At 44.0% G+C, this 20,959-nt stretch overlaps 1 protein-coding gene across 11 annotated transcripts in view; it reads right to left on the reverse strand.

Annotated features, from left to right (window-relative positions):
- The window catches only part of LOC140460907 (uncharacterized), a 43,846-nt gene that overhangs the window by 3,322 nt on the left and 19,565 nt on the right, over positions 1–20,959 (reverse strand). For 6 of the 11 annotated variants that reach the window (XM_072555609.1, XM_072555607.1, XM_072555612.1 and 3 more), the window contains one exon: positions 14,254–16,875. In XM_072555609.1, the coding sequence (XP_072411710.1) occupies positions 15,305–16,480 (1,176 nt within the window). In that variant the 5' untranslated portion in view covers positions 16,481–16,875 and the 3' untranslated portion in view covers positions 14,254–15,304. Of the gene's footprint in view, positions 1–141; positions 701–14,253; positions 16,876–19,057; positions 19,162–19,981; positions 20,045–20,959 lie in introns of those variants that run through there. The other 5 variants (XM_072555611.1, XM_072555610.1, XR_011954388.1 and 2 more) reach the window with 3 other exon arrangements.

Genomic DNA, 20,959 nt, shown 5'->3' on the forward strand with positions numbered 1-20,959 from the left:
GAGGGGAGATGGGGGAGCAATGAAGAGGGGTGGATGGAGGCTCAGGTGGAGAATAAACACAGAGACCAATTGAGCAGCTTGGCCTGGCCCTGTGCTGGAGACTCAATGGGACAGAGACAAATGTATCTATTTCAGGTATACCTGCAGAATGCTCCATCCAGGATAAAAAATGTCCTACATCTGCTTCAGCATACAGGGCAGATGAGCAGTTTCTCCCCGGTGCGGACCAAGAGGTGATGCGACTGAGTGAAGCCTTTCCCGTGCTGAATGCAGGTGAATGGCCGCTGCCTGGTGTATAAATGCTGATGAATATCGGGCAGGCGAGGAAGGGAAACCGTTCCTACATTTTCATGATTTCTCCATGGTGCAGGTGTCCTTGTATTTCTCCAGGTTCAACAATCAGTTGAAACTCGCTCACTCTTACAGCATGTGTGTGGTGTTACTGGTGAACCCGCTGATAATTGGAGGACTCTCATTCAGTCTGTAAAGCATATTCCAGTCACTGCTCTGGTGTGTGGGTGTGTGAGACTCTGAGTTTCCAGTCACACTGACGTTTAAAACCTAACAAAGCAGGCAGACCTTCTCCCCTTTGTTTTCAAGGCCATCAATATCCAAGTCCTGGTGAATCAAGCGACTGTCAGACTTCGATGTGATGTTTGGTCTGAGATTTCTGCCTCCAAATTCTTCTCTTGTAATATTCCTGTGGAAAGAGATTGCAAAGGTCATCGCTGTCAGTCCACAATAGAAAATCAAAACACACAATTCTAGTTTCTGTGGAACATTCTTTCCTCTCTTAATACCCAAGATCTTTGTGCTGATCTATATGTAAATGTATACAGCAGGGTAATGTGGTGGATTGCATACTCCATGAAGAGTTCACTCAAGTTGCTGAATGAACATCTATCATGCAGTATTGACGTTCTTACTGAAGATATACAATATTCTGCAGTACAATATTATGAGCTCAGAAACAACTGCAAATCAGGCTTTTAGAGCCATAAACATTCCATCAAATACGTAACATATACCCCAGACTTATCTGTCTTATATTAACGCACGATTGTCTTACATTTCCAGAAGACTCAGATTTAAGTTTTAAGTGTGACTTTTTGTAAAAGAAGCCGTCTTTTGGACTCCTTCCATGCCACACTGACTCTATTACTGGAAATACATCCATACTACACCAGGATTCATGGATCAATAACGTGAGGCTTATCTTTACCCTCTTATAATTTTCTGTTGCATAAATGTTTCGACGAATGCCAACGCTTTTCACCAGTCATAGAGTCAGAGACATAAAGCACAGAAACAGACCCTTCAATCTAACTTGTCCATGCCGACCAGATATCCAAAATTAGTCTAGTTCCATTTGCCATCACTTGGTCCATATCCCTCTAAACCCTTCCTATTCATATACCCATCCAGATGCCTTCACCACTTCCTCTGGCAGCTCATTCCATACACTCATCACCCTCTGCAAAAAAAGGTTGACTGCAAGGTCCCTTTTAAATTTTTCCCCTCTTGCCCTAAACCTATGCCCTCTAGTTCTGCACTCCACCTATCCCAGGGGAAAGACCTTGTCTATTCACCCCATCCACACCCAAGTTTTTATAAACCTCTTTAAAAAACACACACTCAGCCTGCGATGCTGTAGGGAAAACAGCCCCATCTTATTCAGCCTCTCCTTGTGGTTCAAACCCTCCTACCCTGGCAACAGCCTTGTGAATCTTTTCTGAATCCTTTCAAGTTTCACAACATCCTTCCGATAGGAGGCAGACCAGAATTGCACACAATTTTCCAGAAGAAGCCAACTGAAGCTGACTGCAGTGTCTGCTCCCTGCTTGGATTCATACTCTCTGCCTCCTGTTGCTGCAAGTGAACAGTGCTTCCCCCCTTCTCTCTCCCTCCCAGGATAAGGAATGGAAAGGGGGAGACATTGCTTCACTCCCAGATTTTGCCCAGAAGAGCCCCCCTATTGTCTGAATGCACAAGTTGGACAATGAGCTTCTGAAGCTACTGCTGCTCCTCTCTCTCTCTGAATGAAGATTGAGCTTCACCCCAGACTGCAATTCCCTTTCTCTGTTCAAACATCTGTGAGCTCAGCACATCTTTGTTGAAGTAAGGCATCTTTCCTGAATATTACAATTAAAGGGATGGTCAGTCAGAGAAGGACCATGCCTTGTGTTGTGTGACATGTGTGACGTGTGTGACAGTTGCAACAGGATATCCCAACTCCTATGCTCAATTCAAAGTTTGTGAGAAGATTTGTAGCTCGGGTGCTCATTGTTGTGGTTCTGTTCGCTGAGCTGGGAATTTGTGTTGCAGACGTTTCATCTCCTGTCTAGGTGATATCCTCAGTGCTTGGGAGCCTCCTGTGAAGTGCTTCTGCATTGTTTCCTCCAGCATTTATAGTGGTTTGTCTCTGCCGCTTCCGGTTGTCAGTTCCAACTGTCCACTGCAGTGGCCGGTATATTGGGTCCAGGTCAATGTGTTTGTTGATAGAATCTGTGGATGAGTGCCATGCCAGAGAACAGCCAGGGAATTCCTAGAGGTATGGCCTCTCGGCATTTTTCCAGCACCACATTTTTCAACTCTGGATCTGGGACAAGGTGTGTGGTGTGGGGGTGGGTGGAGGGGGGGGGGGGGGTGGAAATAAGGAAACTGGTGAAATCTACATTGATCCTATGCAGTTAGTGCGTCCCAAGGCAGAAGACGAGGTGTTCTTCCTAAAAGCGTCAGGTAGCTAGAGCTTGGAGGGGGAGGCAGCAGAGCACTTGCATGTCCTTGATGGATTGGGAGGGGGAGTTAAAGCGTTCAGCCACAAGGCGGTGGGGTCGTTTAGTTTTGGCGTCCCACAGCTGTTCCCTGAAATGTTCTGCAAATTGGCGTCCAGTCTCCCCAATGTGGCAGAGACCACATCGAGAGCAATGGACGTATAAATAAATCTTATAAACAAATTGTACAAATCTTAGAATGCCAGAGTTATTTTCTTTAATTAAGTTAAAGAAAATTTTAATTAAATTGGGTGACTACATGAAACGGTTTGTTAGTCAGACTCGTCATCATCCTCAAATGAGACAATGCCATTAATATCAGTGTGGGATATAGGTAAATTAATGTTACTTCTGCAATTCCATTTTACAAAGTAAAATGAACTCACACCAGTGTGTAATTGTTTTAGCCACGAGCTGAGTCAACAGAATGGAAACAATGTGGAGGAAATATATAATTGTTTCAGTCTTAGCTAAAATTGTATGTCAGAATGAGATGTGCCAGTAAAACAATGGCAGACATTACGGGCAAATAGATAAGATGTGGTGAGGGGATGAAGTTAAGCTAGATATGCCTGTACAAACAGTAGGTATAAACATCTGCTTCCCACTTTTACAAAAACACAGGAACAAACCCCAATTAAAAGGGTCATAGGGATCAGAACAGCCTCGGGAAAGGCACAGATGAAGGGGGTAGATAATGATGAAGAAAGAATATGCCTAACAATGACCTACAGCAGGATGAGGTCAAACAGCCTTGTGAAGCCAGGAATAAGCATTTTGTCACAGACAAGGCCGGATAAGGCAAGAGATAAACAGGGGTAATGGGGGCCGGTCTTAGGGAAGTGGAAGATGTAAGCAGGGGAGGAGCAATGTAAAATAAAAGACATCAAATCATATAAATATTATGTATAAATTGAACTTGGTGTGTGTATGTCCTCTGCCTTATAGGCACTGGACATCTCACCCACTTGCAAGTGTAAAATAAAGGACACTGCTGATTCAGATTTTGTCTCAGACTGAAATTATTGAGGTGTGTGAGCTTTGTTTCTCACAATTGGGGGCTGTCCAGGATTTTATTTTCCATTACCGGGGGGTGTGGCTGGCCTTGGACACTGGGAAGACACGTCCTGTTCCCCATTGAGGAGCGGTCTCGTGTCCTGGTTTGGTCTGCTCCCTTGGGCGACTGGTACGAATCCCATAAGAGAGACATCTGAATCAGACAGGGATAGGCGTTCGATAGTAAACACGGCGACAAGGGGCCAGGCAACTCTGTGGACAGACCAAGGTAAGAAACCTGACTTTTAAGTATTGCCTTGGTGGCCGGGATTGAGTTTTAGTAGTTAATAAGGGACTAACGAAGGAACTCAATATGGGTTGTGCCGTGGGTAAGGAAAAAGCCTCCGGGAAAACAAAAGAAGGAAAAAGCAATGGGAATGGAGGCGGGGTCCCTTACAACATACCTCCAGAAAGTCCTTTGGGGAGGATGTTGTGGAATTGGCAAAATAATACTTGTACAAGGGAAAAAGATGATTAAATATTGTTGCTTCGTATGGACTAAGGAATCCATTCTTCGTCCCGCCTCTTCTGGCCAAAATACAGGTTGGACAAAGACTGGGTTTGTAAATATCTGAATTTATTTGTCAATGAGTGAGAGAGAGAGAGAGAGAGAGAATGAAAAGAGCTGTACAGCTGGTAGAAAGTTTAACCCTTTGTGATTTGGTTTGAATACACATTTGTTTGTTGGTGATTGAATGTTTGCGTTTTATTCCCTGGAGTTTGAGTTCCGGGACTGTTTTGAATCTGATTTTTATTATGGAAACTTAACATGATTTCTTTAAAGGTTAAGGATTCTATAGAGATTATGAAAAAAAAGAATGTTCTTCTTACAGGTCATGACTGCCTTACTATCAGTTTCTAACTAATCTCTTTTATCTTTACATGAAAGCGATTTATGGAGGACAGTTGAAGTTTCAGTTCAACATTAGATTGTAGTAAAAACAAAATTCTTTGGTTAATATCTGTGACCTTGGATTCGGCCATTGTTCATGCATTAGAAGTTTTTTTTTTAACGTGAATAGACAAATTCTTTTAAGGCAGCTCTGATTATTTCACGACCTATAGTATTGTACTTGAGCAATGATTGGTCAGCACTACTTAAGAAAACTAATTTTGGATTTAAATTAAGGGACTAAAACTGGGTGATTACAGTGGATTTCAAAATTGAGAACTGTATGCATTTTACAATTTGAATATTAAATACTGAATAAATGAATGTAAATATATAAATATATTTACAAGTTTGGAACAGGCTTTAAAGTTAGTCAAGCATGAATTGATGAATTGGTGTTTGAAGTTATGGGGAGCTATAAATATTGCAATATTTCTTTAAAAAAGAAAAAGGGGAAGAACGTAATGACTTATCCCCTTCGGGAGGTACCAATAGGGGACAAAGAGATTGGGTTTGTAAGTGTCCCCCTCAGCAGTGGGGAAGTCAGAACATTTAAAAAAGAAATGAAGGTCCTGGTTGAGGATCCGGTAGGGTTGTCTGAACAAATTGATCAATTTTTGGGGCCCAGTCTGTATACCTGGGCTGAGTTAATGTCTACTTTGAATATACTATTTACTGGGGAAGAAAGGGGACTTATATGGGGAGCAGCCATTAAAATATGGGACAGGGAACACCCCATTGGAGATGGAGATGCTGGACAGGGAGAGGTGAAGTTTCCCCTCAGAGACCCCCAGTGGGAAAATCAAAATCCGGAGCAGAGAGAAGAAATGAGGGAATTGAAAGACCTGATTCTAAAAGGAATAAGAGAGGCAGTTCCGAAGTCACAGAATTTGACTAAAGCCTTTGAAGTTAGACAGGAGAAAGGTGAGACTCCCTCAGCTTTCTTCAAAGATTAAGAGACTCAATGCAGAAATATTCTGGAATGAACCCTGAGGACCCAGTGGCACAGGGTCTTTTGAAAGTACATTTTGTGACAAAGGAATGGCCAGACATACAGAGAAAGATACAGCAGATAGAAGGGTGGAGTGAAAAGCCATTAGATGAATTGTTAAGAGAGGCACAGAAAGTGTTTGTAAAGAGAGAGGATGAGAGACAGAAACAGAAGGTGAAAATGATGGTAGCTGCGGTTGATGAGGTAGTTAAGAAAAGAGTGGAACCAATAGTGACCAACCGGAGCGGTGGGTGGCGGCATGTCCGACAGAAAGGACAAGGGGGAGCGTTTGATAGAGGGTTCGAGCGACAGGGGCAGAGCTGGAGGTCTCCACAGGCAGGATGCTATTATTGCGGAAAGATAGGGCACTTTAAGCGGGAGTGTCCTGCTCTGAAAAGGGAAGAGAGGGCAATTCCACTTATGAATTTTGATGAAGAATAGGGGTGTCAGGGGTTCCTGCCCTCGGGGGCCCACCAGGAACCCTTGATAAACCTGAAGGTGGGACCCTGTAGGGAAGAGGTAGTCTTCCTAGTAGATACGGGGCAGCACAGTCATCGCTGAATTTTAAACCAAAGAAAGTAGGAATGTCAACACAGTCAATTACTGTTTCGGGGGTAAAAGGGGAAGGATTTACTGTTCCAGTATTTGAACCTATGATGACAGAAGGTCCTAAGGATAGGATCACAGGGGAACTGTTGTATATCTCTGATATAGGAAGTAACTTATTAGGGAGAGACTTAATTATCCTCTTAGGACTGGGGATTGGAATTCAGGAAAAAGAATTAGTTGTACAAAGGCAATGTTGACAGAGGATGTGGAGAGAGAGATAGACCCTATTGTATGGGCTAGGGAAGGGAATTGTGGAAAACTACAGATCCCTCCCCTTGAAGTAAATTTTAAAAAAAGGAAAAGGGGACGTTGTCTGTGAGCGACAATATCCCATTTCCATAGAAGGTAAACGAGGACTGCTGCCAGTAATTGAAGGATTGATTAGAGATGGACTGTTGGAGCCATGTATGTCTCCTTATAATATCCCAATTCTACCAGTGCGGACATCCGATGGAACTTATCAATTGGTGCAGGATTTGAGAACATTAAATTGAACAGTACAGATCAGGCACCCAGTGGTGCCAAACCCCTATACCTTATTAAGTGAGATCCCTCATGACCACAAATGGTTTAGTGTGATAGATTTAAAGGATGCCTTTTGGGCTTGTCCCTTGGCAGAGGAAGGTAGGAATTTGTTTGCCTTTGAGTGGGATGACCCTAAGACAGGACAGAAACAGCAATACCGGTGTACTGTGCTTCCCCAGGGGTTTACGGAATCCCCGAATTTATTTGGACAGATGTTAGAACAAATTTTGGAGAAATTTAGCAGCCCCAAGGGGACTACCCTGTTGCAGTATGTAGACGACCTCTTAGTAACAGGAAAAAAAAGAGAAAGAGTAGTAGAAGCCACTAACAAATTATCGAATTTCCTGGGTCAGCAGGGACTGCGAGTATCTAAAAACAAACTACAATATGTGGAGCAAGAAGTGAAATACTTGGGACATTTAGTTAGTGAGGGAAAGCGAAAGATAAGCCCGGAACGGACAGAGGGAATAGTGGGGATGCTACTGCCCCGCACTAAACGGAAGTTACGCAAATTTTTTGGGTCTAACGGGTTATTGCAGATTGTGGATTGATTCCTATGCACAGAAGACTAAGAAATTACATCTCAAACTATTAAAGGGGGAACCAAAATGTCTAAGTTGGGATGATGAGGAAAAAGACCTAGTTGAGAAACTCAAAAGAGATCTGATCCATGCCTTACCTTCTCTAGATAAACCTTTCCACCTCTTTGCTACCGTGGATAAGGGAGCGGCTTTGGGAGTATTGACCCAGAGGTGGGGAGGAATGAGATAACCAGTAGCATATCTTTCGAAGCTACTGGATCCAGTATCCCGGGGGTGGCCTGAGTGTGTGCAGGCCATGGCTGCCACTGCACTGTTGGTGGAGGAAAGCAGAAAGCTTACATTTGGGGCAGCCCTAATAGTAAGCACTCCACACCAAGTGAGAACAATCCTAAACCAAAAAGCTGGACGATGGTTGACAGACTCGCGGATTCTGAAATATGAGGCAATATTAATAGAAAAGGATGATCTACTGTTGGTCACTGACAGTTGTTTAAATCCAGCTGCCTTTCTTTGGAAAGGGGAAGGAGACTCTCCTCAGAATCCAGGGTACGATTGCTTTGACATTATAGAATACCAAACTAAGGTCCGCATGGACCTGAGAGATGTTCCACTTCATGCAGGGGCTAGACTTTTTATAGACGGATCATCCCGGGTGACTGAAGGGAAAAGACATAATGGGTATGCAGTCGTAGACGGGACAAACAGTAGTGTGGTGGAGGCAAGACAGTTGCCAAATGGGTGGTCAGCTCAGACTTGTGAACTCTATGCATTGGAAAGAGCCCTTAGGGCATTAGAGAATAAAGAGGGAACAGTATACACTGACTCTAAATATGCATTTGGTGTTGTGCACACTTTCGGTAAGATATGGCAGGAACGACGGCTGATCAATAGCCGAGGGAAAGAATTAGTACATGAAGAATTGATTAAACGGGTCTTGGAGTCCCTATTACTTCCCTGAGAAATAGCAGTAGTGCATGTAAATGGTCATCAGAAAGGAAATGAACTAGAAGTTAGGGGAAATAGATTAGCCGAGGAAGTGGCTAAGGAAGCAGCCCTGAACCCACAAGAAGTGGTGATTCATTCCCTAATACCTATTGTCCCAAGTCCTAGGGAAGCTCCTATATTTACTGAAAGCAAAGAAAATGAATTGAGAGATTTAGGGGCTGTAAAAACAGCAGACGGGCATTGGAGGTTACCTGATGGAAGGGAAATGTTAAACAAAATGATGATGCAAGAGATTATGGCTGTCCTACATCAAGGCAGCCATTGGGGAGTACAAGCAATGTGTGATTTAGTTCTTAGGGAATATGGATGTAAAGAAATATATACAATTGCTAAACAAATATGTGAGGGATGTATAATATGCAGAAAGGTAAATAAGAAAGTTTTGAGAAAACAGACCCCGGGAGGAAGAGACCCAGGATTGAGACCTTTCCAGAGTATACAAGTAGATTGTACTGAACTCCCCAGGGTAGGAAGACTAAAATATATGCTAGTCATAGTAGATCATCTATCTGGTTGGGTTGAGGCATACCCCCTAGCTACTGCCACTGCGAGTGGAGTGTCTAAAACAATATTGGACCACATAATTCCCCGATATGGGCTCGTGAACCATATTGCTTCCGACCAAGGAACTCACTTTACCTCTAAAGTGTTACAGGGGGTAATGAAATGGTTGGGAATTTCCTGGGAGTTCCATAATCCATGGCACCCGCCATCATCGGGAAGGGTTGAGAGAATGAACCAAACACTCAAACGACAGCTCTCTAAATTGATAATAGAAACCAGACTCCCTTGGACCAAATGTTTACCTATAGCTCTCTTGCGAGTACGAACAGCCCCAAGGAAAGATTTGGGACTATCCCCCTATGAAATCTTATTTGGTTTACCTTACTTGGGAACGAATGGAGAATTGCCAATTCCCGAAACTAAAGATTTGTTTTTAAAGAAGGACATACTGGTCTTGTCCTCCTCTTTGTTTTTCCTCAGGAAACAGGTTTTATTGGCACAGACTCCACCCCTTGAATTCACCGTTCATCCCATCCAGCCGGATGATTGAATCTTAGTAAAACCATGGACAGAGACTAAATCGCAGCCGGACTGGGAAGGGCCGTACCAGGCTCTTTTGACTACCGAAACGGCAATAAGGACAGCGGAGAAAGGCTGGACTCATTACACTCGGATCAAAGGGCCAGTGGAATCTCCAGTTGAGGAAGAAGTCTGGACAGCCGAATCAACGCAAGGTCCGCTGAAACTCAGACGAAAGAGACTTTGAGGAACTAATTATACAGTGGCGACGCGAGCGCGGGATTATTTCTGTAAGATTGTATATTAAGTCTTTTTGTGCTTCAGCATGATGTTTAGAATACTGGGAATGCTGCTACAATTATGATGCTAGCCCTTTTAGTATTGGGATTTTGTCAAATATCATTTTCATATGTATTATTAATGGTTCCTGAATCTGATAATCCACAAGTAATAGACGCTGATGTATGCAGCTTAGTAAATTGTGGGGATGTAGATAATCAGAGACAGTACCGCAGCTCTGAGATACATCTTAAGTCCTATGGGGATGACCTTGGGGATGGTACTTAGTATAATGGTCTCGTCACAGTACACCGGGCCCCCTTCCGACCAGCTCGTGATTGTCCTGATAAAAAGTGTAACCCAATATACCTAACGATAAGGAAAACTACATGGCACGAAACAATCCTGGCGGGGGTGGGGTGGGGGGGGAGCACCTGTGAGATACAATGAAATGAAACGTTTGGGATAGAAATGAAAGCAAATGGGAAGGATTTCTTGGGCTATTGTTCTTCAAATAGTGTAGGACAGGGAAAACGGGTAGAACTACTGGGTAATAAGATACAATCTTTCACCCCTCCCAATGATCCTAAAGTCGTAAAATTTATAGAGGTAAAGGACTTGAAACAGACCATTGAAATAGAAACTGGGTACGGGGATGCAAATGCCTGGGTTGAATGGGTAAAGTATACTGTGAAAAGTCTGAACAAAAGCAATTGCTATGCACGTGCCTCCGGTAGGCCAGTGGCCCAGGTGGTTCCCTTTCCACTCGGGTGGAAGTGAGACAGGAAGGGCATGAAATGTATGATAGCCCTGTATCAGGATGAGACTGCATGGAATGATAGGAATTGTACCTCCCTATCTCTGATGTTCCCTCCCTTGGAGAAGAAAGATGCAAAAGGTCCCCCCCTGTTTTCTGCAGCAGTTGGAAATCACACATCATGTGTGCGTAGACGAGGTACAAGTCGGTCGTAAGATTTGGGGGAGCTGAAATTATGTACAGAGATTAAGAATGTTACCGAAACGGAGAAGGGAGGGTACTACTCAGCACTAAAGGTTCCCCGAGCGGATCTGTGGTGGGACTGTGGAGGCAAAATATTGAGACCCACGCTACCTCCAGATTGGAGAGGGATATGTGCAATTGTACAATTGGCAATTCCATTTACCCTGGCATTTGAGAAGGAAAACATAGGAGGGAAAAAGGGAAGGGGTAAGAGATTACTGTTCGACACTTCTTTCGATGACAGGATTTATCTCGATTCTGTAGGAGTCCCGAGGGGGGTACCTGATGAATTCAAGGCTCGTAACCAGATTGCAGCAGGCTTTGTGTCAGCTCTCTTTTGGTGGGTAACAATTAATAAAAATGTAGATTGGATAAATTACATTTTCTATAATCAACAGCGATTTATAAATTATACAAGAGATGTGGTTAAAGGAATATCAGACCAGCTTGATGTGACAAGTAGGATGGTATGGGAAAACAGAATGGCCCTTGATAGGATTTTAGCAGAAAAAGGGGGTGTGTGTGTGTGATGTTAGGAGGAAGCTGTTGTACCTTTATTCCTAATAACATTGCACCTGATTGTTCAATTACTCGGGTCTTAAGTGGATTGACTACCTTAGCAGAGGAACTGGCTGAGAATTCAGGAGTAGATACATCTCTCACAGGATGGCTTGAATCCTGGTTTGGAAGGTAGAAGGGGATGGTGGTTTCTATCCTTACTTCCCTGATAGTAGTAGTCGGGGTATTAGTGGCCATTGGCTGTTGTATCATACCCTGTATGCGAGGGCTCACCCAAAGACTGATTGAAACAGCCTTGATGAAACAGGTGCCCCTAAAACAAAAATGCAGAAGATAACAAATGGTAATTAAAGAAAAGGGGGAAATTGTGGGATATAGGTAAATTAATGTTACTTCTGCAATTCCATTTTACAAAGTAAAATGAACTCACACCAGTGTGTAATTGTTTTAGCCACGAGCTGAGTCAACAAGAATGGAAACGATGTGGAGGAAATATATAATTGTTTCTGTCTTAGCTAAAATTGTATGTCAGAATGAGATGTGCCAGTAAAACAATGGCAGACATTACAGACAAATAGATAAGATGTTGTGAGGGGATGAAGTTAAGCTAGATATGCCTGTACAAACAGTAGGTATAAACATCTGCTTCCCACTTTTACAAAAACACAGGAACAAACCCCAATTAAAAGGGTCATAGGGATCAGAACAGCCTCGGGAAAGGCACAGATGAAGGGGGTAGATAATGATGAAGAAAGAATATGCCTAACCATGACCTACAGCAGGATGAGGTCAAACAGCCTTGTGAGGCCAGGAATAAGCATTTTGTCACAGACAAGGCCGGATAAGGCAAGAGATAAACAGGGGTAATGGGGGCCGGTCTTAGGGAAGTGGATGATGTAAGCAGGGGAGGAGCGATGTAAAGCAAAAGACATCAAATCATATAAATATTATGTATGAATTGAACTTGGTGTGTGTATGTCCTCTGCCTTATAGGCACTGGACATCTCACCCACTTGCAAGTGTAAAATAAAGGACACTGCTGATTCAGATTTTGTCTCGGACTGCAATTATTGAGGTGTGTGAGCTTTGTTTCTCACAATCAGTGAACTGCTTTTTTGTTAGAACCACAAGTTCTTGATTTATTTTCACAACTTACTGATATTCACATCTGCACATTCAATGTCAAACTCTGACATCAGAAATGACATGACACCATTATTTTTTTCTTACAATAATCCAACAAACAAATTAATAACACCGTGAATACCGAGTCTCATTAATATAAAATTAAATTTGACCAAATAAAATGTAAAATCGAGATGTGAGATAACAAATGGGGGAAGGGCAGGAGGCAAGAAATGCAGCATCACAGAAGGTGCTCCTCCAGGGAGTGTATTTTACCAACTACAACTGCTCAATATAAACAAACACTCTGACATGATCCTCCGGTTTTAATGTAAACCATAGCCCCATACAGTAGGTACCATTTAAATAAGTTAATAGATACAAGCCTTGAGCAAATCCAGCCTCCAGCCGGACCCCCCGCTTCTTGGAGCTCGGACCTTCCTCCAGCTCCGGGGGGTTGTTGAGCTCCTGGGCTCCGGCCGCCGCCGAAGAAGCCGCGGGCGCCGGCTCTCTCTCCTCCACCGCCGACATTTTTAATTTGTTTTCTCGTTCACCCGGTAACCGTCACCTCCCCCTTCCCGGGCCCCGGAAATTATACAAAAATAAACAATAAACCCCACCGGGGACTGTCTCCTTTTCTTCACAACTTTTGTTTGAAAAGTTCCGACTTTAATTTGAAATGTATTTTAAAGGTATTTTCTGAGGTAAACGATGCCTGTCTGCCCCCGTCCGTCCGTCAGAAACCGCCCGCTGAGTCGATGAGAAAACCGCAGCCTCGCGCCGCCATCTTTGTTTTTCTTCTTCTTTCCGTCTCCTCCTTCAGTGACGCGCGTCATCCACGCTCCCTCCAATCAGAGCGCACCTCACTCCACCTGACCAATGGCGGCCGGCTTTGCTTGTCGTGTTGGCCCCACCCTCTGCAATATCCATCTCTGAGTCGTCGGTACCGACCACAAGCTTTGTGATTGGTGGGGAATTTCACAATCACGTCAGTGTATCCGCCCTTTTCATTCCCATTCATTCATTGAACAGCAGATGACCCAGTTTACTGCAACGGGCTCTGGTGCTATAGTGGTAGTGTCAGATATTCAGGGGGAAGATGTGATTTTTAACGTTATCAACCAATTCAACTCTGGCACCTTCACATCCACTCATTCAACCGAAGAGGGCTCAATTTAGTGTAATGGCTCTGAAGGTATATTATTTGTATCCCATGTTGAAAAGAAACCTCTTCCCCTTCATTCAATAGAAGAGGGCCTATTTGCTGCAGAAGATTTTCTTTAAGGCGCAGTGGTAGTGTCCCTATCTTCGAGCCCTGAAATCCCACAGCTATGAGGATGCGTAATAACAAATTTTGTAGTCATAAGTCACATGACACCAGGTTTATAGTCCAGCAGGTGTGTTTGGATGGGATCTTAGAGAAATATATTAAATTATGAAAGAAATAGAAATAGGATTTTCTACTGGTAGGTGAGACTAGGATAAGGGCGCATGGCCTCAAAGATTAGAGGTAGCAGGTTTAAAACTGAATGGGGAAGAAACTTCTTCACGGGAGGGTTGTCAATCTGTGGAATTCCTTGCCCAGGGAAGTATTTGACACTACTTCAGTAACCACGAGAAGATAATTCTTTTATTTTTCAAAAACGTAAGGGATATGGTGAAAACGCAGGTAAGTGGAGCATAGTCCACGAAAAGATTAGTCATGATTTTAAGGGCCGGAAGGCCGACTCTTGCTCCGAGTTCTTATGCTCTTATGTTGAAATCACAAGCTTTTGGAGTGTAGTCACTTCAGCAGATGAAGTCATGAGAAAACAAGTACAGGAAAGAGAATTTAGATAAATGAAAGACAGAGCATCTCAATGGTCAATTACTTACTCCCATTCCTATTTCTGATGATCTTACCACACAGCAAGTTGTGTTTTCCAAACATTAATTTTATTTCCATCATTTAAAAAACAAATATTTAAGGTGAACAGTTTGTGTCCAAGTGGAGGAAAAACATTGTGACCCACAACAATTTATACAGCACTGTGAATGTCATAAACCCTCTCATGAGATATCATAGGAACAATTAATAAACTAGATTTGTCACTCAGTCACTCAAGTAGATACTAGAAAGGAGAAAAAATCCCAACATGTGCAGGATGCTAATGAAAAGTTAGCAACCTGAAATGGTAACAGGAACAACCCCAATCAGGAAACTCATTCTGACGTCCACTACAGTACCTTGTACTATTCTTCACTGAAGACTGCAATTGCTTTCCTTTTCAGTTTAATGATCCACCTCTACTTTGAACGCCATAATCGAATCTGACTCCAACACACTCTCTGGCAGACAGTTCCAGAGGTCAAAGTATTTTCAAACATTAACGAAATAAGTTTTGGATCCGCCCCCAAAGACAATTCCGATGGACTTTTGTTTCCAAACATTTACAGTATGTTCTTGGTATGGACACATTTCCAATTTAGTGTGTTTATTCAAATTTTATAACATATTGGGGTGGCACACTGCTTAGCATTGCTACCTCTCAGCGCAAGGGACCCAGGTTCAATTCCAGCCTCAGTTAACGGTGTCTGTGTGGAGTTTGCATGTTTTTCCTGTCTGCACAGGTTTCCTTCCACAGTCCAAAGAGGGGCTTTGGTACATCTGTGTGGACCTCCTCCAGATAACAGAGGGCACTGTAAGGATCAATAGATCAGACAATCAAATCAGTCAGCAAGTTCTCTCCGGGAGACTTGTCTCAAGAAAGGCAGCGGTTTCTTATCTCATCCATTCTCCTCCCCTCCACAAACTCCACAGACAGTCACCCCAAGGGTGGAATTGATCCTTGGTTCCTGGTGTCATGAGGCAGCAGTGCTAATCACTGAGTCACCATGCCCCCCCCTGAGCCACCGTGGGGTTGCAGTCCAACGGAAAACAAATAGAGTGCACCAACTCTCCCACTGCACCCACTGTCAGGAGAATCAGTCCTGGGGGGGAATCATGGCAGCACCAGCGGCAGAATCTGATTGTTGTGAGCGCTGGTGCCCCCGCTGGTGCTTCCGCAAGTTGCGGGAAAATGTAAACCTCTTCCCGCACTCAGGGCAGCTGAAGGGCCTCTCCCCAGTGTGGACTCGCTGGTGCTTCAGCAGGGCAGAGGAATCACTGAAGGCCTTCCTGCACTCAGGGCAGCTGAATGGCCTCTCCCCCGTGTGGACCCGCCGGTGGGTCAGCAGTGTGGAGGAGCGTGTAAAGCCCTTCCCGCACTCGGGGCAGGAGAATGGCTTCTCTCCGGTGTGGACGCGCTGGTGCCTAAGCAGGGCAGAGGAATTGCTGAAGGCCTTCCTGCACTCGGGACAACTGAAAGGCCTCTCCCCTGTGTGGAACCGCAGGTGGGCCACGAGGTTAGAGGAAACAGCAAAGCCCTTCCCGCACTTGGGGCAGGAGAACGGTTTCTCACAGGTGTGGATCCGCTGGTGGGTCAGCAGGTTGGAGGGCTGGGTAAAGCACTTTCCACACTGGAGGCAGGAGAATGGCCTCTCCCCAGTGTGGACCCGCTGGTGCCTCAGCAGGTGGGAAGACCTGCTGAAGGCCATCCCACACTCGGGGCAGCTGAAGGGCTTCTCACCCGTGTGGACCCGCAGATGGGTCAGCAGAGCAGAAGAGCGGGTAAAGCCCTTCCTGCACTCGGGGCAGGAGAACGGCCTTTCCCCGGTGTGGACCCACTGGTGTCTCTGCAGGGTAGAGGAATCACTGAAGGCCTTCCTGCACTCAGGGCAGCTGAATGGCCTCTCACCTCTGTGGACCCGTTGGTGCTTCAGGAGGTCCGAGGATTTGCTGAAGGCCTTCCCACACTCGGAGCAGGGGAAGGGCCTCTCCCCGGCGTGGACGCGCTGGTGGGCCAGCAGGTGGGAGGAGTAGGTGAAGCCCTTCCCACACTCAGGGCAGGAGAATGGCTTCTCCCTGGTGTGGACTCGGCGGTGGTCCAGCAGGTGGGAGGAGCAGGTAAAGCCTTTCCCGCACTCGCGGCAGGAGAATGGCCTTTCCCCAGTGTGACTTCGCCGATGAATCTCCAGGACAGATGGGGCATGGAAGCCTCTCCCGCAGTCGCAACACTTCCACGGTTTCTCCACGGTGTGGGATTCCTCTGGTTTCACCATGGCCGCAGCTACAGCCGCATGTACGGCCCCTGCCCGCAGTAAATTCCTCTTTCCTGGTCGTATAACTGTTTCAGGCTTTACACACAGTGCGCTGTAACAGAAGAGACTCTCATTCAGTCCCACTAATGCTGAAAATGGTCTGAAAAAGGAACCAAAATGTTTTGCTCCTTCTCACAGAATCATAGTTGAAAATCGTTGAGGTCCCGATGGATTGAGTGACTGTCAGACATTGATGTGAAAGTGGGGACTGCAGACACTGGAGAGGAGTTGAAAAGTGAGGTGCTGGAACAGCATGGCAGGTCAGGCAGCTTCCAAAGAGCAGGAGAATCGACGATTTAGACATAGGCCCTTCATCTGTTGATTTTTAAACTTCAGTCTTCAGATCTTCAAATACTCTGGAAAAAGAGATTACAAAAGTCATCACGGTCAGTCCAGGGTAGAAATTCAGAACAAGCTGCTCCAGTTTCTGCAGAACATGTTTTTTCTTTCAGGATATTGGGATATTGCTGAGAGTGAGCAAGTCTGATTTTGGGAGCAAAAGAAGTGTAAATTCAGGTTGAACCTGCAATACAGCTTCTTGATAAAAAAAACAGACATGAATTGGTTATCGTCCCTGTGGTGGGTGGGGGTGGTGGTGATGATATGTGGTGGGTGGAATGAGACATCAAGGCATTGACACAGACAACCAGAGAGAAACTGAACATACAGACATGGCAAACGATCGTGGCAAGCCAGAGTCAGATCTACAGCACAGAAACAGCCCCTTCGGGCCAACCAGATATCCTAGCCTAATCTAGTCCCATTTGCCAGTACTTGGCCCATATCCCTCTAACCCTTTCCTATTCATATACCTATCCAGGTGCCTTTTAAATGTCATAGCTGTATCAACAACCACCACTTCCTCTGGCAGCTCATTCCTTACACACACCACCCTCTGCATGAAAAGGTTACTCCTTAAGACCCTTTTAAATCTTGCCCTCCTCCACCCTAAACCTATTACCCTCTAGTTCTGGTCTCCCTCACCCCAGGGAAATGTCCTTGTCTATTTACCCTATCCATGCCTCTCATGATTTTATTAATGACTCTCAATCACCCCTCAGCCTCTGGTGCACGAGGAAAAACAGCCCAGCCCATTCAGCTCAAACCCTGGCAACATCCTTTTAAATGTGTTCTGAACCCTTTCAAGTTTCACAACAACATTCTGATAGGTGGGAGACCAGAACTGCACACAATATTCCAGAAGTGGTCTACCCAATGTCCTATCAGCCACAACACAACTTCCCAACTCTTATCCTCAGTCAGAGGATTGGGAAAAAGTTTTAAAAACCCACAAAAGACAACCAGGAAAGAATGCAGGGACAAACCAAATTTGAGGGTCAGCTTGGAAGCATCAATGAGAAATTGGCGGACTGGGTTTATTGGGGATCCGTACTTCTTGAGTACATATACGTATTTCTCTTCTGCTCTTCGCAGTTCCTCTGGGCTGCAATGTGTGGTGGCTCGCTAAATAATCTCCTGATGCAGCTTCGTTTGTGGGTGTTGTGATGATTGCTTCTGTAGTTAGGTATTTGGTTTGTGTGTATTGTTTTTTGTAGACACTAGTTTGAAGTTCCCCTTGACTGTTCGCTCTACTGTGACATCTAGGAATGGCACTTTGTTGTTGTGCCCTTCCTCTTCAAACCAGGAGCACCCCTCAGGCCCATAGTCTCACTACCTGGAACACCAGTATACAGACTAGTCAAAGGCCTCCACTGAGGACTAAAACACTGAGTAGAAGATTCATGCCACTCCATTCACTCAACCCAAGAATTCCTGAACACCAAAGACACCAAGATAGAAGAGGATGAAGTAATGCTGTCCTTTGACATAACAGCCCCGTTCACATCCATTATCATCAACGTGGCCAAAGACACACTGACTACACTACAAGAACCACCAAAGACACAAACACCAAACAGCACCAACTTCATCAGCAAAGGTAACATTGTCAAGCTTGTGGACCCGTATCTTATCACCCACTTCACATTCAATAACAAGCCCTACAAACAAATCAACAGAACACCCATGAGACCACCAATATCAAGGTTCCTAGCAGAAACAATAATGCAGAGACTCGAACAAACAGCCCTCCCAACGCTCCAGCCCAAACTTTGGGTCCGCAACAGTGATGACACCTTTGTCATCACAAAATGAAATAAATTAGAGGAAACCTACAACACCATCAACAATATCCTTACTGGCATAAAATTCACAAAAGAGAACAACAACAAAGTGCCATTCCAAGATGTCAGTAGAGCAAACAGTCAATAGGGAACTTCAGACTAACGTCTACAGGAAAACAACACACACAGACCCAAGTACCTAATGCAGAAGCAAATCATCCCAAACAAATCTGCATCAGGACACTATTTCAACGAGTCACTACACACTGCACCACCCAGGAACTACAAAGAGCAGAAGATAAATACTTATACAACATATTCAAGAAGAACGGGTACCCAATAAACCCTGTCCGCTGATTTCTCAACAACAAACTCAAACAAGCAGACACATGCGCAGAAACCCTAGCCACATTACCTTCCATCAAAGGTATCTGTGAAATCATGTCCAGACAACCCAAACCTCTCCGCATCATGGTAGCCCATAAACCTACCAACACACTTAAGCAGCAGCTAACGAACCTGAAAAAACAAATGTTATTTACAAATTACCATGCAAGGAAGTGTAGACATGGACTCTGCCCTCATAGTTCTCTGTGGCAAGAAATGCTGGGATGAGATAAGAAAGGTTTTTTTCAGTCAGAAAGAGGTGACTCTGTGGAACTCATTGCCACTGAAACGAGGCAAGTAACTGAGTGCTTTTAAAACAGATAAAGATAGGCTCTTGATTAGTAAGGGAATCAAGGGTTACAGGGAGGAGGCAGGAGAATGGGGTTGAGAAACATTGGCCATGATCAAATGGTGGAGCAGACTCAACAAGTCGAATGGACTGATTCTGCTTCTGTATCTTATGGATCTGTGACCACAAAGATCTGACTTAATTTTCACTACTTTTTCTGTGTTCCTGTCGTATTTATGGCAAGCGTGTGGCAATATGTTGTAGATTTCTCAAGCTAGATCTTCTAATTTCATATCAAATATTGATAATTGGAGCTAATATTAGAGAGAGTAAAGGTGTTTATTTCTTGGATAAATAAACCTGTCATGCATTTTAAGCTTAAACCTTGCATACTTGTGAAATTAGAGTTGCCATTTTGCCCGCTGTCATTAAATCTCCAATAATACTTCCCTTTTACTTGATAACCCATTTTGGGAAACAAACATAACTGAGGTTTCGTGTTTTATGCAAGTGCTTTAAGCCTTTGATATAATGATTTTAAGCCATCTACACAGAGTGTGATTGAATTTCTAAACGCAAGTAACAGCCTTAAAGTATTGTTATTTGTGTCACTCACATAACTTTAATGTAAATATTGAATTAAACTTATTGAAAAGAACATACTTGCTGAATTAGAGTCAGCATTGTTTTCATTGCTTTGTCCATTATTCCCTTTCACCTCATTACCTATTTTAGAGAAAGGAAAAGATTGCATATGCTGGAACATTTACTTTGTTTTGGCAATATTATAAAATGAAGAAAGCAGTTCAGTCAACTTCAATCTTCATCCAGTCACTTTTTAGAAAAGGTTTTGAGCACAGTTATAAAATAATAATGCAAGGTTACCTAATTTGCAGCATTGCTTGAGACAGATTTAATAGTACAAGAAGTTATGATCTCCATTCAGTAATGTCTTGATTTGAAAATAGTTTAAGTTAAGCTAAGGGTGTTGCAGAAATTGAAGTCATTGTGAAAATGTTACCAGGGAAAACATTGGATATATAAAAAAAAATTCTGGTTTGAGTTTCTTCTTTGGGTATAAACAGATGCTGGATCCAAGTATCCTCCCAATATTCTAAAAATATGCCCACAAAATATACACAATGCAACCTAAATAAATCAGGCCCAAAAGAAATTCAGAACCCACACTAATATGGCAAGGAGGAAAGTTTTAGACTACAGGACAATAAAGATGGGTTGGTCAGATGAGCAGAACAATGACAGATGGAGTTCAATCCTGAAAAGATTGAGATGATACATTTCAGGAGGATCAACATGTTAAATCACAAGAACTTAGAATGTACTGAAGATCAGAGTAAGGTATATGTGTTCATAGATTCTTGAAGGCAACAGGACATGTGGATGAAATGATTAAGGCAGCATATGAAATACTTGCCCTTAATAGTTTTTTTTAGATTACTTACAGTGTAGAAACAGGCCCTTCGGCCCAACAAGTCCACACCGCCCCGCCGAAGCGCAACCCACCCATACCCCTAATTTACCCCTTACCTAACACTACGGGCAATTTAGAATGGCCAATTCACCTGACCTGCACATCTTTGGACTGTGGGAGGAAACCGGAGCACCCGGAGGAAACCCACG

The sequence above is a fragment of the Chiloscyllium punctatum genome, chromosome 36 (assembly GCF_047496795.1).
Source record: "Chiloscyllium punctatum isolate Juve2018m chromosome 36, sChiPun1.3, whole genome shotgun sequence".
Taxonomy (NCBI): domain Eukaryota; kingdom Metazoa; phylum Chordata; class Chondrichthyes; order Orectolobiformes; family Hemiscylliidae; genus Chiloscyllium; species Chiloscyllium punctatum.